Raw genomic sequence first — 26,376 nt, 5'->3', positions numbered from 1 at the left:
TTGGCCCAAATCATATCTTATTTCTTGTCGGACCCGTTTGAACAAGACAGGATACGACAGATCATAGATGCATGAGATCTGCAACATGTAAACGCTTTCTTCAAGCTTAAGAGCAGCAAAGAAAGCCACGTCACAACTTGTGATAAGTTTAATGATGAATAAGTTACCGGTTATAAGATTATGTGTTTGAGCCGGAATGGGAATGCATAATCAAAACGAATGAATGAATGAATGATAAAAGGTAGTACACATGCTAACAATCCTCTTCTTTTCCTCATTTCATTAATAGTATCCATCCGAAAGAGCAACCATCATATCTCGTTTCAGCTTTAATCATCTAGTTGGCTGTATTCTAAGCAGAACAAGTGGAAAAGCATTTTTCACACCGGCGATCCGCCTATATTCCACTTATATACCTCATCCTAATCCTCCAAACTCATATCGATATACCTTTCCATCCTCAGTTCGAGACATTCGAAAGATGGCTCATCAATCATTAGACTTTAAAGACTTGGTAGTATTGGTCACTGGAGCAGGTAGCGGTATTGGAAAAGTGTGAGCTTTCTTGAGAGTTCCTCTCCGAGGATCAGAAGCTAGCTGACCGCATTGACAAATCAGATATGCCAAATTCTTCGCTACCCGAGGTGCCAAGGTAGTAGTCAATGACGTATCGGATAAAGCTGCTCAGGCAGTAGCAGATGAGATCAAGTCATGTAAGTCAGCTAGGAACAGCATCTCGTTCGGAGGTTTAGCTGACATCATCTTTATACAGCCGGTGGTCAAGCATCGATTGCTCCTGGGTCAGTCGCGGATGGGCAAAAAGTCGTAGATCAAGCTGTCAAAGCATTCGGAACGGTGCATATATTGATCAACAATGCGGGAATACTTCGTGAGCTTATCTAACCACATTGTACTCGTGACCAGGGGCAAGCAGACGCTGATGACGTACCATATCTAGGCGACAAATCGTTCAAGAATATGTCTGAGCAAGACTGGGATCTTGTCACCCTTGTTCATCTCAAAGGAGCATATGCATGTACCAAAGCGTGCTGGCCTTTGTTCAGACAACAGAAGGTCAGCTTAAGATCATGCCTGAATGACAGGCCAAAGTCAGCTGATTTATTATGAACAGTTCGGAAGAGTCATCAATACTGCTTCTGCCGCTGGTTTATATGGAAACATGGGTCAAGCTAATTACTCTGCTGCTAAGAGTGAGCTGTCTTCATCTGTATCGTTGACTTCAGTAAAGCTGACGTGGGACTGTTGCGCAGTGGGTCTTGTCGGCTTTACTCGTACGCTAGCTAGGGAGGGGGCCAAGTATAATATCAAGACAAACGTAATAGTGCCGGTAAGCTTTCCACCAGCCCCTCTCCTCGGGCTCACAGCTTACGGGAACAATAAACTAGATCGCTGCTTCGGCAATGACTGAGACCATTCTACCGCCTGATATGCTCAAGGGACTAAAGCCTGAATTCATCGCTCCTATGGTTGGAGTATTGACAGCTAAGAACGTAAGCTGTCACTCTCCTTTTCCCGTCTCCTGCCTTCCCTCATTCCACTCCTTTGCCTTTTGTCGGGACCCGTGTGAGGTCGGCGTCCTGACAATGCTCAACCCAGGGACCCGATGTAAATGGAAGGATTTTCGAGCTTGGCGCCGGATTTGTCTCAGAGGTCAGATGGGAACGATCTAAAGGTGAGTATCGGTGGCTATCACAACGCTTTGCAATTCATAGCTGACCAGATGAGAACGTCAGGCGCGATCTGGCGCACGGACGACAGCTTCACACCATCAGCTGTAGCTGAGAAGTGGTCAGAGGTTCAAGACTTCGAACATCCAGAACACCCTATAAATAGTGAAGATGGCGATATGATGGTAATTACCTGTTTGTCTGCACGTCAAGCTGGATCACGCTGATGCGAGGGCCATACAGGGTTGGGCCAAAACATCAAAGACCCTGCCTCCTAACAAGCAAATTTCTCCAGCAATCACCTTCAAAGACAAGACTGTAATCATCACCGGCGCGGGAGCTGGATTAGGCAGAGATTACGCTATGATGTTCGGTAAGCTCGGCGCCAACGTCGTCATCAACGATGTAAGCCAAGCTGGAGCGGAAAAGGTTGTAGAAGAAGTCAAAGCTGGTACGTTCACCTTGTGAAGTAAACGAAGAACCTCCAGCTGATGAAATTCTCTGCAGTCGGCGGGAAAGCGGTGACCGCTGTATGCTCTGCTGAAGACGGTGACGCTATTGTCAAAGCTGCTGTTGAAGCATTCGGAACTGTACATGTACTCGTTGCAAATGCAGGTATCTTGAGAGACAAGGCCTTCGTCAACATGGATGAGAAAATGTGGGATCAGGTAATCCAAGTCCATCTGAGAGGGACTTTCAAGGTAAGCTCAGCTCGCGTACTTGCTCTAAAGAGGCGGCCAAAGCTTATTACTCAAGATGTAGTGCGCCAAAGCTGTCTGGCCTATTTTCCAAAAGCAGAAGTACGGTCGAATCATTACTACGGCCTCGCCGAACGGTATATACGGTACAGTTGGCCAAGCCAATTACTCCACCGCCAAAGCAGCTTTGATCGGTTTGGCAAGATCACTAGCTATCGAAGGCTCCAGATCAAACATCTTGGTTAACTGCATCGCCCCACGCGCAGGAACTGCCATGACGGCTACTGTATGGCCCAAAGAGCTTATGGAAGCTATGAAGGCTGAATATGTCGCTCCGATCGTTGGATTCCTCTCTTCTGAGCAATGCGAAGATACGGGTACATTTTACGAAGTGTTTGGTGGATATGCCGCTCAAATGAGATGGCAAAGAACATACGGCGTCTCGTTCCCCAATGATCGGGAGCTGCAACCTGAATCAATCGTCAAGAAATGGAAAGAAATTACGACATTCGACGAAAACGCTACGAACCCTTCCAGCGGTCCAGAAGCCTTGCAACAAATTATGGCCAACTTTGCTAATACTTCTCATGAAGACGCAGAAGGCGGTGATTTCGAAGACTCGGAAGATACACCTGAAATCAAGGAAGCTAAGAAGACTGCTCTGGAACCTGAAGAATTCAATTATACCGAAAGAGATGTCATGCTATACAACCTTGGTATTGGAGCCAAGGCGGATGAGTTGCAGTGGACATATGAGAATGCCGACGAATTTGCCGTAAGTCTACACTCTCCGTGTGTGCAATTGAGGGTTCGAGTGACTTACCATTGTGAAACCTCAACAGGCGTTGCCCACTTTCGGAGTGATTCCACAATTCGGATCGTCCTCATCCCTCTCAATGGATTTCGTACCCAACTTTAACCCTGCAAAATTGCTACATGGGGAACAATATCTCAAGATTGTCAAACCTATTCCTACGTCAGGGACTCTGGTGAATCATGTGAAGTTGATGGAGGTCCTGGATAAGGGCAAGACAGCTGCCGTTACTGTCCAGGTGCTCTCCAAGGATAAGAGCGGGGAAGTTGTAACGGAGAATCAGAGTACAGTCATTTTGAGAGGAAGCGGCGGATTTGGCGGAAAGAAGAATGGTTCAGGTGAGTTGTTCTTTTTTGAGCTATGAAGACAACGCTAATCATCGAAATTTCAATTTAGATCGTGGTCCAGCTAGTGCTCTCAACACACCACCGAAACGTAAACCCGACGCAGTGGTAGAAGAAAAGACCACACCTGAACAAGCTGCGGTATACAGGTTATCCGGCGACTATAACCCTCTGCACATCGACCCTTCTTTCGCAAGTATGGGAGGATTCCCTAAGCCTAGTGAGCTGCCTCTTCTTCTTTCTTCCTGACTTCCAAGAGAATCAGCGCTGAACAAGATCATCCCTTTAGTCTTGCATGGTCTCTGCTCGATGGGTATTGCCGGTAAACACGTGTTGAAAACATTTGGTCCATACAAGGATATCAAAGTTCGTTTTGCAGGTACAGTCATTCCTGGTGAGACTTTGGTTACAGAGATGTGGAAGGAAGGTGACAAAGTCATTTTCGGTGAGTCATGGCTGGAAAACCTATGAGCAACACTAATTCTCATTTCCCGAGTAGTCGCGAAGGTCAAAGAAAGAGACGCTCCCGCACTCAGCAATGCCGCTGTCACCCTCGTGCAGAGTGATAAGCAGGTCAAGGCAAAGTTGTAACGTGACAAATCACTGAATATTCCGCGGTCATCGAAGATATATGTTTGGTAGCTGTGCCCGTCCTTGTATTTTGTAAAGCCCTGATGGAACAAATATGAATTGTGTCTCGGTGCGGTTGACAAAATATACTTCAGAAGTCTATTCGATACATATGAATCCTGCAGTCAAATCTCATACCATGAACCTCATTCACTATCAGACTATTCGTTGTCTAAAAGTCATCAGGGAATTCACCTCCTCCTTCATTCGCGTTAGGTGCTTTAACTTTTTTCATTCCAAACCCAGGTGGTGGTTTAGGTCTATCACCAGGTTTACCACCTCCGCCACCCATACCTCTTCCACCACCACCACCACCACCACCACTATCAGATCCACTACCTTGACCAAAAGCTTGAATTATAGGTTTACCATTTTTTCTTGAACCTGTTAATCTTTCTAAAACTTCTAATCTTTTAAATTTTTGTACATTTGTACCTTGTGATCGTATACCTAAATGTTGATTTTGTTTTAAATTTGGTATCCAAAATTTAACATGAGAATTTTTTAAATTTGATTTTGGATTTAATTTTGAATTAACAAGTAAAGGATGAGCTTCAGTATTTAAAACATAATCATCTAAACTTAATAAATTAGGTTCAGATTGTAATAAAAAATGATATTTAAAAGTTTCTGCTAAAGTAAAACTTTCCATATTATCATTAAAATTTTTTTCTTTTTCATTTTCATTTTCGGAAGAAATTTTTTTGGTAACATCTTGTAAACCTGAAATTCCACCTTTTACTTTTGAATTTTTCATCCAAGAATTAAACATTTTCCAACCTTTTTCTTGCCATTTTCTATTTCCAGTTAATCTATACATATAAAAAATTGATTCAATTGTTTCAGGTCTATTAATTCCTCTTCCATTAACTTTTTTAATTCCTGTTGGTTTACCTTTTAATTTACTATAATATTTAATTGGTTTTTCAAATTTTTCTCTTGTTTTAACTAATTTACCATCTTTTGACCATCTTAAATTTCCATTTAAATCTCTATGTGTTCCTTTAATTTCATCTCCATAAAATTTTAATTCTTCTTTTGTTATTGGTGGTTTATAAATTTCATTTCCACCTGAATTTAATGTAACATTTTCATACATCCATTCTTTATCTGATTGTAAATTTGAATCAAACCATTCAACAACTTCAGGTTGTAATCCTGTTGGTGTATCTGCAGATAACCAATAACAAGTTTTTGTTAATTTTTCAGCATCAATTAAATCTTTTGGTCTATCTAATAATTTTGATCCTAATCCTAACATTGCTCCAGAAAAACAAGTTAAATGTTCTAATTCTTTAATTAATTTACCATTTTCAAATTTTCCAATTGTGAATAATTCTCTATTTGGAATTAAATCATTAATATCAATATATAATAATTCAGATGCTTTATCAATTGAATTTTCATAAATTCTTTTCCAAATTTGTGAAGCTTGATTATTACCTAATAATTTAAAAGTTTTAATTAAATATTCATAATATGAATCTGCTAATCCACCAAAAGCATATCCACCATTTTGAACAATTTCAATTGAAGTATCAGGTTGAAACCACATTGGAATTAAAGGAGATTGACTAGTTCGTGGTATAACTCTTTCTTCTAAATATTCCATAGCCCTTTGAGCAAGATCAAACCAAGTTCGATTATTTGTAATTTGTGATAATCTTATAAGTTCTAATGACATTGATCCAACTTCCGCGATTGAAACCGTTGATAAGTGGATAAGCTCATTAGAAGGTATACCAGGATCCATTCTTCCAGCAGGTAATCCACTAACTGTATTAAATGCTTTTCCAAGTACATTGGCTAGATCTTCTGCTCTTTCAATTAGTAAATCATCTCCAGAAAGATCATAAGCACCTATCAATCCGCCCAAGTATCGAATACCAGTTTCGAAAACTGCTAATCCAACACCTTTATCTCGAGGAACAGCATAAACCTCTCCTTTACCTTCTTCATCTTCTGTCACATAAGTAGAATGCCAATCTCTACCATTTACCCAATGAAAATTTAGTTGATTGACATGTGGTCGACAAAGATTGTATTCATCTGAAAAGCCCATGAGAAGTAAGGTATCGAGTGAGTCAACAATAGTTGCACCCCATCTATCCTAATCTCATCAGTATAATCCGTCATTTCAAAGCTATTGAAACTAACGACTCACCCGTTGAAAGGATCAGAAGGAGTTTCAGAGACAGGTCTAACCTCATCGTGACCTGTAAAAACGTTATATATATCAGCTAGATTCCCTCGGATTAGCAGGTACAGTATAGTTCGGAAAATGATAAATACCCCATGCATGTCTCTTGTAAGCATCCCAAGCATGTTTGAAACCTCTTTTAACTGCATCACGCCTTTCTTCTCTAATTTTACGTTGTTTCGAATTTTCCCAACGATCTCTTCCACCTGCAAATCCAGACCATTGAACTTTTTTGATTTCTCCTTTTTGACCTTTCCAATCTTCCAATTTTCTATTTGAATCCCACCATTTAGCCCATGATCCTTCTGGTATTTCATTTCTAATTTCTTCAGGTGTATCTTGGTGATTTGGTGTAATAATTGAACGTAATTGATCATTTGGATAAATTTCTTCTACAGGTATTGTAGTTTCTTTTAAATCAATTTCATCAAACATTTCATTTGCAGGTATAAGTTTTGATAAATCTGGATGAAGTGGTGCTATATCTTGTATATAATTAGTAATATAATGATCACCATTTTCATCTATTATAAATTCATATTCATTCGTTTGATTTTCTTCTGAATCAATTTGATTTTCTAAATTTGTATCTTCAAAATCTAATATTGGTTTACTCTTTTCTTTATTATTATTATTTTTACCTTTTCCAAAAGGTAACCATTCTTTCCATCCACCTGATCCTTCTTCATACTCATCTTCATCTTCATCTAATTCATATTCATCATCTTCTTCTTCTTCTTCATCATCATATTCATCATGTTGATCAAAAGGTGACCAACCAGGTTTTCCAGCTACAGGACGATGATGACCTGGTGGTAAACCTTCGTTTTGTTGTTGATGATGTGGTGGCGGTGGAGGAGGACGTGTAAGAGCAGGACCTGAATAAATAAATATAAATGTTCCAGTAAGTATTAAACCACCTATTATCCAACGTGATTTTCTAGATATAAAACGTTTAGCAAATTTTGTAGGTGATGATAAACCTTTTTCAATATCTGGGTTATATGCTGGTGTGTAAGGCATCGTTCTTCCATAAGGCTTTGGGGAAAGCATATCGCCCCTTTCAGACTGTCTCAGTATCTATATATCTCTTGTTCAGTGGGATCCGGGATGACAAAGGAGTGGTTAGGCGATGAAAGCCAGATGAATTTGCACAAGGGAGTTTGATGTTCTCCTGATTCCTGATGATTAATTGGATCACGATCAGTGTTTGAAAGTAGCCACTGCGTTGAGGATAATGGATCAATGAGATGAATTAAAGGCTGATTAACCCACTCCAATATTCCTGTATAATGAATATACACCGCTATATTATGAGTGCTTCGAAACTCTAAGACTAAAGCGCGTCGAGCGATGAGTGAGGTATTTGAATCGGCGTATTGAGATGTATATTTGACTTCTTCCTTCCGATATCAAGACGATTCGTCGAGCTTGTCGTTTGCTTCGATAGTGATACTTTGTTACTGTGATTCAGTATATATGATTGATTAAAGATGATGGATGCTATATTACACTGTACATCTTGATGGACGCGTTGAAATTGATAAGGGCGGTGATTAACCGGTTACGAATACTTGGCACTGGCTTATTCAGTCCTCCTCGATCTATCCGCTTGTGGCATAAGCTTAAGTTATTTAGCTCTGGGAATCACGGCAAGGACGACATGATATACTTGCAAACCAGGTACAGATCTCGAATGAACACGCCTCCTACACTGTGAAATTGCATAGAATATGCATTATATATGTATCCTGAGTTTGATGTTAGTCTACCTAATTATACCTGATGTGTTCGTACTGTCTATTCTCTACTGTTAAACTTTCAAATTATACTTATTATCATAAGGGGAGGAAGTGTCCATCCTATTTATTATACTTATTATGACCGCCTCTCGTGTGAAATTATATTCACGTTTTTCCAAAAATCACCTACTATATCCTTTATTCTAATTTCTTGGTGCTCTACCATTATAATCATTTCCTGGACTAGCAGTATAATTACCAAGACAATCATGATTCCAATCAATTTCTTCAATTCGTTTTTGTAATACATTAACAACATTATCAAAAGAACATAATCCATCTTTATTATATTCACATCCATCATAAGATTGATCAATAGGTAAAACAGCATCATTCCTAATTCATTCAATCCCATAACGCATTAGCTTTTATCTCTTTTTATCTTTTTTGGAAGTAATTTTAAGTTGGACTTACAAGATGAATCTAATTTGTTTAGAAGGAGAAGTATTTGAACATTCTAAAACTTGAATAGTTAAATGAGTAGCAAAAGGAACAACTTGACTAGCTTTAAAAGAATTTTCAGTTCTTTTATTTATAGGTAAAGGTCCAGAAGAGAAAATAGCTGATAAATTAAATGCAGTTAAAGTATCAAGTATAATAACTTCATGTGTTGCGTCTGCATAAATTGATTGATTAAGTGGGAAATAAATTGGATTATTATCTAAAGTAGAATTTACAGAAGAATCTGCTTTAGGAGTTGGACCACCAGTAAATCTAGAAACGAATTCAGATAAAAATCCTTTTCCTTGAGCAGCTGCAACAGGTGATCCTGCACCGTTATTATAATAAAATGAAATATCAAAGTAACTATAAATGAATCTTTCTATTAACATTATTCTGGAATATCATTCTTTCGACTTGGAATAACGTCTCACTTACTATTCGTAATTTTCAAAATCCTCTTCTGTAAATAATTTACAGAAAGCAGAGTAACCAAGAGCATCAGTTTCATAAGAACATAATTGGAGCATCGCAATGATGTCTGTAGAGGTTAAATTTACACCTGTGATTTGACTTTGAAGTCTTTCGAGGGTTTCATTGAAAGCGTTCTTGGCAAAAGCGGCGGCAGCAGTTGATCCTATGCTTCCCTTACTTGCAACGTTGGAATTTAGACAAGTCTCGTAAGGTGCACCCTTCACAGAATTGTAAATTAGCTTTCCATCTTTATAAGAGGACCGAATAATGCGAGGGGACAAAGAGGAAAAAAACGAAGGGAAAAATAGTTGAGGAATATGGGAAAAGATCCACAAAGTTTAAAGTTAATGAAACTCCATCAAAAAGCCTTTTTACTCACTGTATTATTAATTCCAGGAGTTTCAACCATAATTTCAATATTAACTTGATCTAAATATTCAGGTACACCAAACATACCAGCTGCGAAATTATTAGCAGTTTTAACCATTCTATCTTGAGATTCAGTTCTAAAAACAGGTAAAGTTTTTGATTCTGTAAAATTATTAAGTAAATATCCATATTGTTGTCTAAAAGAAGCACCTAATGCAAAATTTTGTAATCTTCCACTAATTGTTAATAATTCAGCTCCTAATAAATATTTCCATTCATTTAAAAAATTTAATTCTCCTGTCGAATTAAATCCTTTTTCTTGTTTAGTTGCATTTGAAATTTTTGAAGCAAATGTAGAAGGTGGTGAACCTGTTGTAGGATATCTTGCACCATGTCTATATAATAAATGAACTTGAATTATTGAACATCCTTTAGGTGAATTTGGTGAAGTTTCATTTAATCCATAAAAATTTGATGAAACTGAATACCAAGGTGATAAATTTCCCCAATATTTTGTTATATCAAATCCATCTTCTCCATTTGATCCATTTGGATGATCTGAAACTAATGGATAAGATGATAAAGGATCTGTATTATATGCGTATAAAGAAGCAGGTGCAGTTTGAATAGCAGCTGGTTCAACACCTGTTAAGGTAATTCCTGGATATCCAACTTCGCTTTCATTTGGAAAAATAGCAGTATTTACAGTAGCTAAAAAATGAGTTCAAAAGCCATTAGCTTCCATATATTGCTATTGCTCAAAACATACTAGGTAATAAGTACATGACAAAATTCAAAATTACTTACTACCTGTAGGAGGGAAAATATCGGAACTGGTTTCACCAGCTTTCTTATCCAATACAGCTGAAGAAACTAAACAAGGTAAAAGACCAAGTAATACAAGGATCAACATCTTGAAAATATGATAAAAATTCAACCTTTCATATCTTTCATAGGATCATCAAATTCTGCATTTCAATATCCCCTTTACTTATATCTGTATCCATACTCATCCATCAGGAAATTCTTGGGCATCGACTGATATAAATTAAGATATCCGAATATCCAGGCATATGAAACGTTTATGATTATGATTACGGTTAATACCTCTTTTTGATCTTAATTATCTAAAAATAGATTTCTGCAAGATTCACGTGCTATCTAATCTGCCTATCTCTTGTTCCAAAACTCCTTATAACATATCAAACGTGCTTACTACCGCATGGGCCCTTGGTCGAGAAAGTCTACTCCGAATACTTAGCTTCTCCGATGTACGAATGATCCGGCCCCCATTTTCATCATTTCTTCATTCAAAGTGTCCAACAAAGACCTCAAATGTAAAGACCAAAACGTGTCATTGAAATCCCGAATGGTATATATGATCGAGCCAAAGCTCTCCGGCATCTTGTTCAGTACATACAGTCAAGATGAAAGCGAACACACACTAAAACACATATAATCGACAATTGCGTCATCCGCAATGCAAAGAGGAGAATAAAAATCGTAGTAGAAGCATTCGAGTTCCTTATTCAATTTACGTTCTAATACTACCTTCTCTTCCCGCACTACTAAATCCACTAATTCTACTATCTCTATCACTCGTTCCAACCGGTGCTAAAGCTACATCATTTCTCCAATGATCAATTGCTTCTCCCGGATTACCTTGATTAGGTTGTACAAATCCTCCCATATTCATATTAATTTGAGGATTTCCCATTCCAATTCCCATTCCCATGTTCATATTTATCGGTAAATTAATACCTAAATTAGGTATTGAAGGGGTAAATCCCATTCCTACATATGGATCATTTATATTAAATTGAGGTGGAACCATTCCAATATTCATATTAGGTATCATCCAAGATTGATAAGGATTAATCATAGATTGTCTATTAATATTCTCTTCTTCAAATTGTCTTTGTACCATTTGCATTTGCATCTGCATTTGTATTTGCATTTGCATTTGAGCTTGAGCTTTTTCAGAATGTTTATATCCTAATGGTAAATCATCTTCAATTATTTCAGCTTTTGTAATAGGTTTTAAACCTTTTGTTTTTGCTTGTCTAACAGCCAAAGGTAAATCATCTTCTGCATTTTCATCATCAACTTCTGCAGACATTGGTGATTTCCCAGATATACTTTTTGATAAATTTGATGAAGAAGAAGAAGAAGGTAAATTTAGTTCTAACGATTTCAGTGGTTTTCTAGTACGTGTGATTATTGAAGGTGATTTTGGAGCAATAGGCAATCTTGATAAAGGTATATCTTCGTCTGAATCATCTTCTGATTCAGGTTCTTTCAATATTAGAATTGAATTCCTGGTTGATGCCGATAATCTTGATTTGACGAGTGCTAATTTAGATAAAGGTATATCTTCTTCTGAATCATCCTCGTCCGTATTTTCATCTCTGATCGATCGGTTCAACGTTCCCACGAAATCATGTGGCGCATTGACTTCCTCTCCATTCCCATCATCGTATGATCCCACTCCTCCCTGTCGACTTTCTTCCACATCTTCCCCCTCTTCTTGCGAAAGACGCCTTGATGGAGCTTTCTCCGGACTGTACTGTAGGGCAGGAGGTAAATCGGCAGCTCTTGCAATAGGTGAAATATCAGATGGTTCTTCAACAGATTCTTTGGGTATCTTAAGATCAGGTAGGATTTCTTTTCCTTTTCCTTTTTTGCTTTTCCTTTTCATCTTTTTCAACTCTTTTTCTTCTTCTTCCATTTTTTGGAACTCTGCTATTCTACGATCTTCCTCTTGAATCAATTTTAATTTAGCCAGTTCTTTTTCCCAAATTTGATCTACCCCGAAAACAGATTTTGATTTTGATATTCTGCCTCCCTGGTCGGGTATACCTAAATTATCAGGTGAAGTAGGATGTATATCTCCTTTTGAATCAAATGATAATAATGGTGCTCTATTTCCAATAGGATGCATGGATTGAGGTCGATTCGAATTTGCTGATCCCGGTAAAGGTGGAGAAGTAGGTGAAAGGGATATTGTAGGAGGTTCAAACATTGATGAACGAGCCATCATGGCTGGACGTGAATCTCCTGTAAATACTCTGAACCAGCACAATAGCGAATAATCAGCTTTGAATCACCATCGTGTAATTCTGCAACACGGGAAACGGCACCATTGATCGTCGGATAGACACTGCTCACCTCTGTTTCCCCTTCTGAGCCGATTTTCTCGCTTCCAACTCATCCATCAAACTCCTACCAAACAGTTTTCCAGGTCTTCTTTCTAATGCCCCAACATCCAAATCACGTCCTTTTATACCCATTTCTCCATCTTCAGTTGCACCACCGACAAACTCCTCATCATGAAGTCCATTAACCATAAGTGAACTACGGAAAGTACGTTGAGATATACTTAAATGGTTAAAACCTGATTTTGGTCTTTCACCTTGTGTTTTAGCTCCAGGTGGTAATGGCTTTTCACCTAAAGTATAACCTTCTGGAAGCTTGATTTGAGGTGGTGGTGGACTATATCTATTAGCTAAAGAAGAAGGCATTATAAGAGTTTTTGGTCTAAGCATTGTTAAACGATCAAGTGGTTTAGGTGGATTATTACGATATTTATGAGGTTTTAACGGTCTACCATATTGTTCAGGTGTAGGTATATCCTCCCATACTTTATTCGGTACTTTAAAGGATGGACTGACTAGTGGATTCGGTTCTATGTATTCTGTATCATCGTACTCTTCTTCCTGAGGATAGAAAGTAGATCTTGATCTTGAAGTGTATGGTGGTTGTTGATGATCATTCAAGATTATTCCAGATGATCTACTATACGATCTTTTATCTTGATCGAAACTAGGTTGACGTTGTGTTTGAAGTATTTTCGGATCGAATCGAGATCCTAATTCAGGTGGAGGAGCAGGTAAAGCGAATGGATTAGGTTCATCATTTACTATATCTTGATTCTCTAAATCTTCATCCATTTTTCCAGGAGGAGGTGAATTCCAACCTGATCCCGAACTTAGTGTTCTAGAATTGAATAAAGATCCAGGTGTATTGGGAAGTGGAATCATTCTAGGATCACTTAATTTTCTGTCTCTCTCATGGTTTTTAGATGTGAAACCCATAACAGTTGATGGTCTTTCTCTTTGATTTTCAATTAATTCTCTTATTTGAGCCCCAGACGATAAAGCATTAGCAGTTGATGTACTAAAATCGTAAGAATGATTACGTTTTCTTCGATTTGACTCTCGTTGTTCTTGTCTTTGTTCAAAAGGTATATATCCAGATTGTTCATATATCTGTTTATGTAAATCAGTATCATCTAAAACATCTTCAACATGTATAGATTTTATCCTTGAACCTATTGATGAAGCTTCAGGTTTAGGTACAATTGAATTAACACTTTTTCTAGTATCTAATTTTGGTTTTTGATTCGACTCATCTAAAACAAGATGTGAAGGTAATCCCCATCTTTCAACATCTACATCATGTTTTTCTCCATTTTTTAAATGTTCTTCTTCCTCAATGTCATTTGTTGTAAGGTTGATCGATCTACCTCCAGCAGGAGTAACACGAAAATCACTAATTGTACTTTGTCTAAAAGATTGATTTTGGGATTTAGGTCTATCTACATGATCATTTAATTCACTTGTACTTTGTCTACGCTGGTCATTCAATGCTCTGGAAGATTCACCTAAAGGAGAAGGTAATGATGGAGGTGGTTGGGAGAGTATTTTGTGACGTCTAGCTTCAGCTTGAGCTTTATTGAAAGGTTGAAAAATTGCTGAAGCTCTATGATCTTTATAGAATGTTTCTTGGGTGTTGGGTGATGCTAAATCTGAGTCATTGTCATATTCTGAGGAACCAGCCAGAATAATTCAGAAATTAAATATCAGCGATTGCCATTGCACTATCTCACTTCCTTAAAGGCTATTTCTCAAATAGCAGGTCAAAACGTAATTCCATTCCACTCACCCATTAACGCAGCGGCAAGCTGCAATCTTGACAGTGACATTGTGTGCTATCGTTATATTCGTTCAAGTCGTTATATCGTTGTGCCGTATGAGCGTGATTAATACTGCATAATGTATATATGACAGGGTAAGAATCGGAAGCGAAGTTGATGAAAGGAGAGATTGTATTCCTTATATACTGTTTCACTTTATACTCAATTGCAAACTGACTTTTATCACACAGCCTCGTCATACTACTACTGTATGTGGAGTCTTCGCATCTCACTATGTAGATAGACACGTGGTGTAGTATTTGTGCCTGTTTCATCTTGCAAAGTTACGAGTAATATTCCTATTCCTATTCCTCATCCTCATTCCGCATAAAATCGATACATGGTATAAATGGGGAAAAACAAACTGATCCTTCTATTCTATACTACAACCACAACAAATATCATTCATTCTTCCATTGATGTATCTCAATCAATCAATCAAATCAAATCATTTAAACTCCCCATAATCCACCATTATTACGTCTATCCCTTTGAGAGTTGATTCCAGGATAATCTTCAGTATCTAAAGCCATTGGACCTAATCCAAATCCTTGAGCATCTAAAAGTTCATGTCCATCATCACCTTCTTCACCATCATCTTGATTTAAAGGTGTATGTCCATTACCTCTTCCATTTCTTCTTCCATTACCATTTAAAGGTCTACCATGCATACCAAAAAATCCTCTTTGTAAATCTCTAGCTCCATCCCAAGCTTGTGAAAATGCAGCAGTATAATATCTTAATTCATTAGGTTGTGGTTCATTTCTGCTTGTTCCAATTCCAATTGTTGGATTAGTAGTAATAGTTTCTAAATTTCCATCTTCAATACCTTCTGTTCCTACTTCCGTATTTCCATCTCTATTTTGATTAGCTTGAGCTTGAGCTTGAGCATTTTCAGATTCTCTTCTAGCAGCTTGTAATCCCCTTTCAAATCTTTTAACTCTCCACCAACCTCCAAGTGAAGTTAAAATGATAAACCATCCAATTGACATCATCATAAAACTAAAATATTCATTTGCTCTACCAACATCTTCAGCATTTGGTAAACCCATAAATCCAGCTAAAGTCATATTATGTCCATGTGCCCAATCTTCAGCTTCATGTGTATTATGCAATATCGTTATAGGTCCATTTGGATCATTAGGTTCATGAACAGGATAAGGCCAAGGTCCACCTGGACCCCAAATTGCTTCTATTGCATTTTCAGCAAGTTTATCTTCATCTACAACTGTAGGAGGATCAGGATCAGAAGGATCTGTAGGGAATTTTCCTGTTTTAATTAAATCTTCCGCCTTTGATCGAAGATTCAAACCAATTGAAATCATGGTCATACCTAATCCCACACGAGATCCATATTTTGCCGCATGTGTCGTATGTAGGACATAAGTGAGTAGGAAACCGACAAATTGGAAAGAGAAGGATACAATGACTAAGAAATCGTAGAATCAGTATAATTTCCAGCGAAAAAAGAAAAGGTTTTGAGCGAGATCACTAACGATTCCAAAAGAATCCAAAGAAATTACCGCCCGGCATACCATCTATCAAAATCTCATCTCCACTCATCGAGCTTGAAAGTGGACCAAAAGGTGAAGAAGATGATGGAAGAACAACAGTCGTATCCCAATACGGTGGTACAGCATCTCGTAAAGCAGCTTGATAAGACTAAATCATCAAATATCCGTCAGCAAAACCAATAATATAATAACGTTTGAACGATCGTGATATACTTACAGGTGGTCCTTCCTTCTGTTCATCTTCAGGGACATATTCTGGTCCATCTGCATTGGCGATATTTTGAGGATTATCAGGTCTAGCAGCTAAATTACCAAATACTCCACTTGATCCTGCTCCTATAAATCTAGATGCTGCTGATGCTGCAGGTGATCTAGCTGGAAGGAAAGAAGAAGGTAATATACCTCCTAAGAAATGACGTTGAGATCGTTGTGGTGGATGATAAACCGGTGTGGTAGGTACAATACCATTCGAATTGCCTGGTGCTGGATTACGTGACGAGTATGGTTGAAATGGTGGTGGTGATGATGGTGGTAATGTCTATCAAACCCGAATAATTAGCCATGAACAACGAAATATTCACCATAAGATGTCAAGTGACTTACATAATCTCGCTCAAAATCATAATCTCCAGGTATTCGTTGGTCCCTATTTACTTGATGAATATTGTTCCCATCTGATCTACCTAATAATCCATGATTCTCATCTGCATCATCATTCTCTGGTCCATCAAACGCAGCATCCATTTCATGAGGATCGGGTATTCCATTTGATCTCGAGTTCGATCTATTAGGTGTAAGTCGGAAAGATCTGATAGAATGAAAAGAGGTGCGTCTAGAGGGAGTGGCGGGTGGTGAAGAATCTTGATTCACAGGTGCATATCTTGACATATTAAAGATGATGTCTATTTTGATTATCTCATAACTCATTAGTTGAAAGACATACCGAATGATGATCGAGCGTCATCTGAATCTTTAATTGGAGACCTACGGAGTGAACGCTGTTCCCCGATTTGTTTGACTGGTCCCACGCAGTCAGACTGCTAATCCGATTTCAAGTTCTACCCTATCACAAGGGCTCTATGCCCTACGATGATACTTTACTTTACGAATATCTCTTCTTCTATACCTAGGATGATTGGACCGTAGTATAGATGATATGAAGTTCGATATAGGTAGTTGATTGCTATCCCACATAAAGGATTTTATCAAGTGTTTTAGATTAAGTCTACGTCTTCGTATAATAATGATTGTCTCGGCTCGTAAGACCAACTCATCGCCAAGACAAATAAATGCCACATTCACGGGAATACTGTTTGGTGAGATATATATATCAATAATTGGTCTCGTGCTAGTAATGCGATATACAACGTGGCAGTAAAGTATGACGTATAATATAATATTATGGTACCCCTAAGTTGCATGTAATCTGGTTCATTCCATACTGACCCCGCTAGTCAATATATATTGATAACTTGGTTTTACATCTTTCATTCCCTGTTCAACATAGAATAAACACAAAGCATTTTAACGTAAACACACCTTATCACTCAACTACCCACTCTCTTCTCTACTTCAATCAAACATTCATCATGGCTACTACCGCTGTCATCTGGTCTCCTGAGTAAGTGTCAATTCTCACTTAAATGGCTCTCATATCCATGGGCTAGTCGCACCGGATATGGGTATCAACAAACCGCTTGTATAATCAGACTCCGAGTGATATTTATAAGTGAAGAAATTCATGCTTATTCCATTGTACCTGCAGAAACTCTCAAGAAGAATTCCTCGTCTTCGTTGATGACGTTGCCGAAGTGAGTTAGAATTGCTATCTTTCTTGACAACATACCCTCCAATTGTACTGTCGTAGGATTCCATGACATTATCATCGTCGTATTCACTCTTGCATCGTTTATCAATTACTGTGCATCACACGAACAGTTGCTGACTCCTCTCTCATATCTGTAGTATGAACGATGGAAGGGTGGTGCTACCGATATTGCCCTCTCTCGATTTGTCGGAACTTTCTCCATAGTAAGTCATCTTCTTCCTCTGTGTTTCGTGCTCGACCATTAAGGGTTGGAAGGTGATCATCAAGCGAGATATTTATGCTAATCCTGTTTTCACCCTTAGATGAAAACTACCAACTCAGTAGGTCACACCGGTCAACTTGGTGAAGTCTCCAAGCAAGAAATTCAAAATGTTTTCTTCGGTGGTGACAAAAACAAGCACGCTGAGTGAGTTACATGTTTCATTTTTTCCATGTCAATATCACAGACGACCAAGCATACCATACGGTGGCTTGGAATTTTCATCTGTTTTTGACCTTGATCATTGCTTTCCCTTCTTTTCCTTTTGTCCCTCTTACAATCAGCTACATTGGAAGGCTCCTAACATCACTTATTCGGCCGCAGAGAAGCCATCGAGATCATCCTTAAAGAGGGTAAATCTCAAAAAGCCGATTACTCTCACTCTTACAAACTCACTTTGAACCCAGGTCGAGGTGCAGGTTCAGTCAAGGGTCAAGGCAATCAACAAGGACGATAGATGTATCGAACCATATTGATTCGTCATAGGTAGAAAAGAAATGCAATGATTATAAACAGGAGAAATAAGGGAAGAAGAAGCAGTTTTGTCCACATACAATATATAGCAATAAAGTCAAATGAAACCATGCAAATACAAATATCATAGTACCTATCGTCTCGTTACATATGCTATTTGTAGTCTGTGTACGCGTTTTACGCATGCAGCAGGAAGATGCTTGTCACAGGATGAAAAAAGCGTAAGGGGATTACAAAAATCTCCCTCCACCTGGCATCTCGGAGCCCCTCGATGTAGAATGTCTCATCTCGTAATGTTGAATCGATAACGACGTCTATTGACATCATCGATGAGTTTGAACGATGAACAAGTACGAGTATGCATTTGAAATTGAATGAATGTTTTGATTGAATCGCACTATTCAACTTAACCGTAATTTCAATCGCATATCTCAATAATTTCCTACAACAACAACTTCGTCATCATGCCAGTGAGTTTTGACAATCAGTTTTCATTTTCATTTTCATAATCAATCAATCAATTTAACACGGAATTAGCTAACTTGACCGCCATTGTAGCCTCAAACAGTTTTAATTGTAGGAGCTTCAAAAGGATTAGGTTTATCATTAGTTAAAAAATATTCAAAAGAAATAGGATCTTCAAATGTTTTTGCAACTATAAGAGAAGAAAATCAAGATAATTCGGCAAATTCGGAAAATTCAAATTCAGAATTTCCAAAAGGTTTAAATATTATTGAAAATATTGATGTATCAAATGAAAATGTAGGAGAAAAAATTATAAAAGGTTTAAATGGTAAAACAATAAATTTATTAATTTATGTTAGTGGAATTTTAAAATCTGAAAAAATTGAAAAATTAAATTGGAAAGATGAATTATCAATGTATACAATTTGTTCAATTGCTCCTGTTTTTATTATTCAATCTTTGTAAGTTAATTCCTTAAATTTTATATTTTTATTGTAAACTCCAAAGAAAAAAAAAACTGAATTTTATAAAAATATAATTTATAGATTAATGTCTTCATCTTTCGCTCCTGATTCTAAAGTAATGTTTCTTACTTCAGAAGCTGGATCAATTACACTTAGAACTCAAGGTGAAGGAGGTGGAATGTATGGACATCATGGATCAAAAGCTGCTGCTAATATGGTAGGACATATTTTAAGTTATGATTTAAAAGAAAGAGGTATTACTATTGCTATGATTCATGTGAGTTGAAATAATCCTTTCATTCATTCATTGAATAATTTCCATAAGTTAAATTCTTAATTGGGGATTTCAATATTATAATGCTGATCATATTCAATAATTTACTTAGCCTGGATTCCTTAAAACCGGTAAATTTTTTTCTCACATTTATCAGACAAAATCAGATACCATTTTAACGTGAGATATTTCAATAGGAATGACTAAAGATGCAGGTATGGAAGAATTTTATGAAAAGATGGGTGGTGAGTTTTCAATCATCTTTCATAAACACATAGATATATATACGATCAAGTTCTGTGTGGGGGTCTAAAATGAACTGAAGGCTTATAATATCACCTACCTTTGATTAGCCGTCACCCCTGATGAAGCCGCTGTGCCATTTTATGAATTTGCTGAGAAACTAAATATGGATATGACAGGTAAATTCTGGGCACCTAGTGAGTTCGATTGTTTCAATTTAATTTTAGAAATTGCTGATGATTTGATTAACGCACTTTCAGTGGGAGCTAGAGGAATTGGAAATGCTGAGGAAGTATTGGGTAAAGAATGGACTAAACAACCTGGTCCACATGAATTACCTTGGTGATAACTCCACAACCCGCGTAAAGCTATTCTGAAAGTCTCGAGAAGATTTATCGTTATCTTAGCGAATGTTTTAGGTGATATATGTATTGTCACAGTGAGAATAACAAATAATGTATATCGTCGATATTCTTGCATTGTACTTTGGCAAACAAATAATAGAATATCGGTATCTTGTGGCGTACTAAAGTCACCCGCCGAGCCGACCAAAGCTTGACTATATGTCCATTTGAACCGATATATCAGTTAGCGGACGATCCTTCTGATCCCCCTTGATGTAGGGTCGAAATTTGATCCTAAAAACTGTTTACGTGGGACGGAGAACATGCATATAACGCGACTCTACCCATGTGCATGTGCTTGGCGTTGATGATACGGTTCTTACGGATTATATACATCGCAATAATTATAGTTCGGTAAGATCATAGAAATAATAGGAATGACAATGTTTTAATTAAATTTCTATATATAGTCCATAGTATAGTTTTTTTCATCGCAAGAACTTTTCTAGCTAGAAATAGGACAATGATCTGGATTGCCATCGGAGTTTCCCCACCAAATAGGAAAAGGTTTTTCAGGACCACCAGCACCGAAAACAGTAAAAGATAAAATAAAAAGTACGAAAAGACTACCACCATCAAAAGCAGCTGTAATAACATAAGAATAATTTTTGAAAAAGTTAGGTTTATAATTTCTTAAATAATATTGAGTGAAAAATCCAGCAAAAAGAATACTAAAAATTACACATGATTGAGTTTGATTAAATCCTAAATATCCAGCATATGCGAAAAATTGAGGTAAATTGAAATCGGATGTTGATATTTTGCCAATACGAGGTACAAACTAAATAAGAGTTAAGTGTTTCGTCAATGGCCAATCACCAACCGATTGTTCAGCTTGAAATGATAAATTAACTTACAATAACAAAGATTCGATGTAAAAGTACCGCTCCTGCACCAATAGCTAATCCAAGAGGTACAATAAAGTACTCTCCTGCACGGCTATATAGGTAATTTGCTAAAGCCCAAGTTGTAGCGCTATATCGCCATTTTAAAACATTAGCTAATCTCTGAAAGTAAATGGAATTTTCCCCAGATTTGCCCACACACCTTGTATTCAGACTTTGGAAATAAGCTGGTGACCAAACTGAAGAACCGCTGTTTGAGTCTGTCAATAGATCTCGATGCGAGTTCACAATGGAGATCATGACTACGTAATTGATGAATGCCTTTTCGAAAGTCGTATGATCAGCCTTGTTTGGCCCAGATGTACAGGATAGACTGGATTTTATGATATTATACTCACTCCCAAAACTGTTCCATACACTTGAGTCACCCACATGGCACGAGGTGGGATCTTAACTAAAGTATATGAAAGTAGATGTATCAAAAAATTGTTTCGATTGCCAGGCATGATTTTCTCACTCACGGTATTCTCCCATTTTCAGGTCGCAAGCTAAATTAAGACTTTGGGAAATGACTGAATGGGACCATGAAGAGAAGTATAAATTGGCAATTGGTCTTCCAGGTGATGTGAGACCAGCAACCATCTTCATCAATTGATTGGTAGCGATACCATTTCCATACCTACATGTCACCTTTATTAATATATTCTCCAGTATTTGTGACGAACTGAGACCCAACATACCTTGAGTAGAGTATCGTACTGAAAGGAGCTATGACTGAACCAAGAACCAGAGCAGTGATATATGATCCAACGGACAAAGTGATATGTTCTTTGATGACCACAACCAGACCCAAAACGAAAGCGAATATCAAGATAGCGACATACCAATACCATGGTGCTTCTTTATATCTCTTCATAGCATCATGATGTCGATCGTCGTATATACCTTTTCTACCATTCTTGAGAGCTTTCCAGATATCTGGACCATAAAATACAGTACAATGTACTATAACTCCCCCGATCTAGTAAGAAAAGGTGAATGTCAGATTAATGGAATGCTTAGATTGTGCAACACCGTTCACTCACAGCGGCATTTCCAATAATCATAGCCCATACATATGTTGAAGTAATTTTGGGTAAACCATATTCTGCTAATTTCTCTTTATCAAGCACTCCATCGATAAATACCTTTGTTGAAACATATTTTCCTCCACTTGCTGTCCGTAAAGAAGTGGAGAGAAATGGTAAACTTCGACCACCCCAAGCATCACCATAGTATACAGCCAAAAAAGCTATATAGCATACTATGATACCGATGAGATAATTACCTTGGAGTTTGAGTGGCATCGAGGTGGCTCCAGAGGTAATCTATCGTATCATTTGAAGTCAGACAAGCAGTTTCCAACGTAAGCAATCTGGTCTGGTGCTCACATATTGCCAATCAAAACTGATATTGAAAATACCTAATCCTTCATTACTTAACGCACCGCCAAACAAGTTGGTCAATATGGCAGCTTTGGATCCTGTGGCTTTCATAGATGCCAAACAAGGAATAGATACAGAATTTAACCAAGGAAAGATATAAGCTGGAAAGAATTCGTACACAGTCATACCGGCAAAAGAATACCAAAAGTATCTTAATGGTTTTGAGTCTTTTACTGTATCCCAATGGAGTATTTGAAGTGATTTAACAGTAGGAATATTTGTCCAATAGACAGCTTCAACATGCCAAACAGTGATTGGACGAAGTAAACCTGTGAGTCCATATCCGAATAAACCAATACTCAAAGTGCTGTAAGGTTACTCAGCTGAGGTTTCACAAATATCAATCAACCTGTTTAGGTAGGTACTCACCTAAGAATGACAGTTGTAGCGGTCAATGGTATACCATAGAATAAATCTTGAACAGTGAAAACAGATATGGCACCTGCACCCCCGGAAGCGGCTGATGCAGTGATAGCTGCTATAGCATGTTCTTTCAAGCCCCATGGACTAGGATTGACGATCTTGATGACCTTGATCCAGAAAGGTAGAGCACCTACCCCCGCCATTGTCTTTCCAACGCTTCTCATAAATGTCACCTCGGGGTAGAATCGCTGCCCACGCTTTGCCGATAAAATACAAAATTAACACGATGAATGATCCACTGATTGACACCTGAGTTGGTTTGAACTAATCGTGTTCGACATTTCAGTTATCAGTTTTAGCAAGTATGGATAATGGTGAAGTCAGGGCCGCTCACAAGGTAAATTTGATTCATAGAAGCTTGGAAACAAGCCATAATTGTACCCAAAACTAAACTTCGGAAAGTGATAGCAGGGTCACCATCGTCCCTGATTGATAAAAGATGATCGGCAGCATCACGTCCTGTTCTGATTATATGACCGTCTTCGGAAATATCGTCTTTAAGATGTTGTTGATTGGCATTATCAGGTGGATCCACAAAAAGATCCTTATCATCTTCTGGTTGTAAAGTACCTTTATCAATGATTGGTTGTCTGCCTTCCAAAGAGGGTACTGGTCCCTGACCTGTAGTGTTAAGTATCGCTAATTGGTCCATCACGATTGAGTGTTCCAATGATTTTTCTTGATTTACATGACTGAGCAAAACTCTTCTCAGAATTATCGGTGGTATTTATAGTGTGTTACACAGGATAAATGGATGACAACAATTTTCGTTGTATTAGTGCGCCATGTGCTCCTCACTGCAAGCGACATGGTACGAAATGATGTGATTATGATGTGATGAGGGTTTCTTCATTATTATCCTACACTCGCATCCTCATACTGCATCTGTTTGCATTTTCTACAAGTAGGCAGCGAGAACATTGAATCATATGCAAGTTGAAAAATCAAATAAAATACCAACAATAATGATTGACCATGCGGTTCAAAGGGTCTCAGATCGAATAATATGGCGAATGTATCTAGAGTATCATGCGATACAGATGTAGTATTTCCAACGACGCATATTTCATTCCTTATAGTTGTTCATAGGGAAGCTTTCTGACCTAGCCGAAGCAAGACCGGGCCGCTGTTTCACATGCAGATGCTTAAAAAGCTAAATAAGCATTTCATTACCACGAGTAAAGCCGTACGTTTAGCGAACTTTAAAATTGTATAAATAGGAAACCTGATTTCAGGATCGAAGGAACATTCGAAAGAGTTTGTTCTCGCTGACTGACGAATTACGATCGATGGCGTGCTTGTGAAATTTGCTCCCTGTCACCAACATCCGGAGAATAAAACCACTTCTAAGTAAGCTTCCATGGGACCTAAGCTTGTTGATTCGTATGTTGGCTCTCAATCACACCTTCAGCATACCAAATATGAGCTCCGCTTGGTGCGATTTTTTCGGAATGAAAAAGGGCGGCAAGTGAGCTCGATTTGGCAGGTTTTGCAGTAGACGCGAAACAACTACCGGAGACCACAGTATAACTTTTTGCTCGGGAACACTTGTTGTTAAAGCCTTTTGCAGATGAATTCTCCCCGAGCTGTCTTGTCACGACACAACCACGCAACTGATTTGCGACCAGATACAATACTATGTTGACGGGGGAACGAATTCATTCCAGATCTATGGCAATGTGAAACAGGCTTTCAACTCTATCGCTCGACTGTTTGCTTGTGTCAAACTTTCGGTACCAGACCTATATGTAAAAGGAGATGCAACTAACTCGTCCTTTCACCGTACTAAACACGTCTGGTGTGCCAAAAGGAGGGGAGGTGACCTCACCTTTGCTCACCTGGATGAAAGGTAGCGGAAAGCTGTTCTCGACCTATCTATATAAGGCGATCGACTCGAGTCGAATCACTTCAGGAATCCTACTCACCAGTAAAACAATAATATAATAATACTTAGATTCATTTCATATAAACATCAATCTCCCTTATTTTCCACACAGCACAGCACTTACACGAATCACATCTCACACAAATCAACAAGATGGCCTGCATTGTGTCCCCACCCGCCAAGCTTACTCATCCAGCTCTTCTGACTGGATTGACTACTCCACCTCTAACTCCCCTTTCAGCTGGACATCATGCCAAACACCATACGCCTAATAGTTCTCCCAAGTTTCAGTCCCCAAACCCATCTTACGCTATGCTGAGAGCTCACCATGCTTATGCCCTAAAGTATATGATTGCTAAACTCCGATGGGATCAGGTCAACAACCTATACATTCCAGGTCAAGATGCCGATTGGAATCATAATGAGATGATTCACAAGCTTGAAAAGGAACTGCATGATGTTCAAGAAGCTCAAAAAGGGTTGGACCAATTTCCTAATTGTTTCGCTCCTACTGCTTTCCCTAAACCTCATGGTCCAGTCACTAAAGAAAAATTCGAAGAATTGGAGAAGATCAAAATCGAAAAAGAAAAGAAGCTTAATGAAGAAATGGAAAAACATTTCGAACCTTTCTTGAAACAATTGTTCATCGGTCCAATGACTAAATTACAAGCTAAAAGAGATTTCTTATTGAGAGAACAACTTAAAGATAATGATCTTGAAGATATTTCAATTTTGATACCTACTGAAAATAAAAGATATATTATGGCTCAACAGGAAAAGAAAATTCACAATCATGGTCCTCCAAGAGATAAAAAATCATATGAACAACAAAGATACGAAAAAGAAAAACTTAAAGTTGCTCTTCAACTTGAAAAAATCGCTAAAGAAAAAGCTGCAAAAGAAAAGGAAAATCCACCTAAAAAGAGAATTGGTCCTTTGACTAAAGAAGAATGGATCGCTACGTTACCTGTTTATGGACCTAAAACCTATAACGAGGCTATGTTACCTAAACAGAGAGCTCAAAGGCATGATATCATTACTTGGTTACAACGACCTTGGGGAAAGTACAATGAAAAAGCTTCTAAAGCCATGGAAGATCTCGCTGTTTTAGCTAAGGAAGCCTTAGAGGAAGAGAAATTATACAGAGAGAAGATGAAGCAAAAGAAGGAAGAAGCGGAGGCCCAGGAGAAGAAAAAGGCTAAAGATGATGCTTTGAGGAAGAAGGAACAGGAGGACGGGAAAGGGATAGAGCCGGCAGCCGATAAAGCCATTGTCGAAGCCAAAGCTGAGGGTAACGGGGAAAACGAGAAGGGTCAGTAGACCACTTATACAGCAGAAAAGAGGTAAGAAAGAGTGCCCAATAGTAAGAACAAGATTGA

At 38.1% G+C, this 26,376-nt stretch overlaps 9 protein-coding genes across 9 annotated transcripts; 4 read left to right on the top strand and 5 right to left on the bottom strand.

The window, feature by feature from the left end:
• Positions 1-481: 481 nt before the first annotated feature.
• On the top strand, positions 482-4,135 carry I206_103038 (uncharacterized protein; the record flags this gene model as incomplete). The annotated part of the gene is made up of 16 exons (XM_019153722.1): positions 482-555; positions 619-713; positions 773-889; positions 959-1,074; positions 1,133-1,211; positions 1,272-1,348; positions 1,407-1,511; positions 1,618-1,693; positions 1,755-1,873; positions 1,932-2,139; positions 2,196-2,389; positions 2,451-3,161; positions 3,229-3,538; positions 3,597-3,764; positions 3,834-3,989; positions 4,044-4,135. 16 exons carry the CDS (start codon positions 482-484, stop codon positions 4,133-4,135), a joined length of 2,697 nt encoding a protein of 898 aa, XP_019013883.1.
• A 211-nt stretch (positions 4,136-4,346) lies between these two features.
• On the bottom strand, positions 4,347-7,427 carry I206_103037 (uncharacterized protein; the record flags this gene model as incomplete). Its single annotated transcript, XM_019153723.2, has 3 exons — positions 4,347-6,279; positions 6,339-6,390; positions 6,467-7,427. 3 exons carry the CDS (start codon positions 7,425-7,427, stop codon positions 4,347-4,349), a joined length of 2,946 nt encoding a protein of 981 aa, XP_019013884.2.
• An 892-nt stretch (positions 7,428-8,319) lies between these two features.
• I206_103036 (uncharacterized protein) lies at positions 8,320-10,373 on the bottom strand (the record flags this gene model as incomplete). Its single annotated transcript, XM_019153724.1, has 5 exons — positions 8,320-8,512; positions 8,591-8,983; positions 9,056-9,309; positions 9,471-10,171; positions 10,268-10,373. The coding sequence occupies 5 exons, from the start codon at positions 10,371-10,373 to the stop codon at positions 8,320-8,322; spliced, it is 1,647 nt and encodes a 548-aa protein (XP_019013885.1).
• Positions 10,374-10,994: 621 nt separating this feature from the next.
• On the bottom strand, positions 10,995-14,444 carry I206_103035 (uncharacterized protein; the record flags this gene model as incomplete). The annotated part of the gene is made up of 3 exons (XM_019153725.1): positions 10,995-12,528; positions 12,629-14,285; positions 14,405-14,444. The coding sequence occupies 3 exons, from the start codon at positions 14,442-14,444 to the stop codon at positions 10,995-10,997; spliced, it is 3,231 nt and encodes a 1,076-aa protein (XP_019013886.1).
• A 443-nt stretch (positions 14,445-14,887) lies between these two features.
• On the bottom strand, positions 14,888-16,837 carry I206_103034 (uncharacterized protein; the record flags this gene model as incomplete). Its single annotated transcript, XM_019153726.1, has 4 exons — positions 14,888-15,864; positions 15,932-16,097; positions 16,167-16,487; positions 16,553-16,837. The coding sequence occupies 4 exons, from the start codon at positions 16,835-16,837 to the stop codon at positions 14,888-14,890; spliced, it is 1,749 nt and encodes a 582-aa protein (XP_019013887.1).
• A 701-nt stretch (positions 16,838-17,538) lies between these two features.
• I206_103033 (uncharacterized protein) lies at positions 17,539-18,493 on the top strand (the record flags this gene model as incomplete). The annotated part of the gene is made up of 5 exons (XM_019153727.1): positions 17,539-17,570; positions 17,715-17,760; positions 17,915-17,980; positions 18,080-18,183; positions 18,361-18,493. 5 exons carry the CDS (start codon positions 17,539-17,541, stop codon positions 18,491-18,493), a joined length of 381 nt encoding a protein of 126 aa, XP_019013888.1.
• A 481-nt stretch (positions 18,494-18,974) lies between these two features.
• I206_103032 (uncharacterized protein) lies at positions 18,975-20,302 on the top strand (the record flags this gene model as incomplete). Its single annotated transcript, XM_019153728.1, has 7 exons — positions 18,975-18,980; positions 19,069-19,436; positions 19,521-19,716; positions 19,826-19,844; positions 19,911-19,958; positions 20,067-20,153; positions 20,217-20,302. The coding sequence occupies 7 exons, from the start codon at positions 18,975-18,977 to the stop codon at positions 20,300-20,302; spliced, it is 810 nt and encodes a 269-aa protein (XP_019013889.1).
• Positions 20,303-20,805: 503 nt separating this feature from the next.
• Positions 20,806-23,764, bottom strand: I206_103031 (uncharacterized protein; the record flags this gene model as incomplete). The annotated part of the gene is made up of 11 exons (XM_070202670.1): positions 20,806-21,141; positions 21,218-21,335; positions 21,408-21,526; positions 21,604-21,659; positions 21,727-21,884; positions 21,946-22,226; positions 22,291-22,572; positions 22,636-22,996; positions 23,059-23,268; positions 23,336-23,376; positions 23,447-23,764. 11 exons carry the CDS (start codon positions 23,762-23,764, stop codon positions 20,806-20,808), a joined length of 2,280 nt encoding a protein of 759 aa, XP_070058771.1.
• A 1,386-nt stretch (positions 23,765-25,150) lies between these two features.
• On the top strand, positions 25,151-26,317 carry I206_103030 (uncharacterized protein; the record flags this gene model as incomplete). Its single annotated transcript, XM_019153730.1, has 1 exon — positions 25,151-26,317. The coding sequence occupies one exon, from the start codon at positions 25,151-25,153 to the stop codon at positions 26,315-26,317; it is 1,167 nt and encodes a 388-aa protein (XP_019013891.1).
• Positions 26,318-26,376: the final 59 nt, after the last annotated feature.

Source organism: Kwoniella pini, chromosome 4 (assembly GCF_000512605.2).
Source record: "Kwoniella pini CBS 10737 chromosome 4, complete sequence".
NCBI classification, from domain to species: Eukaryota; Fungi; Basidiomycota; class Tremellomycetes; order Tremellales; family Cryptococcaceae; genus Kwoniella; species Kwoniella pini.
This window is presented reverse-complemented; position numbering and strand designations above follow the sequence as displayed.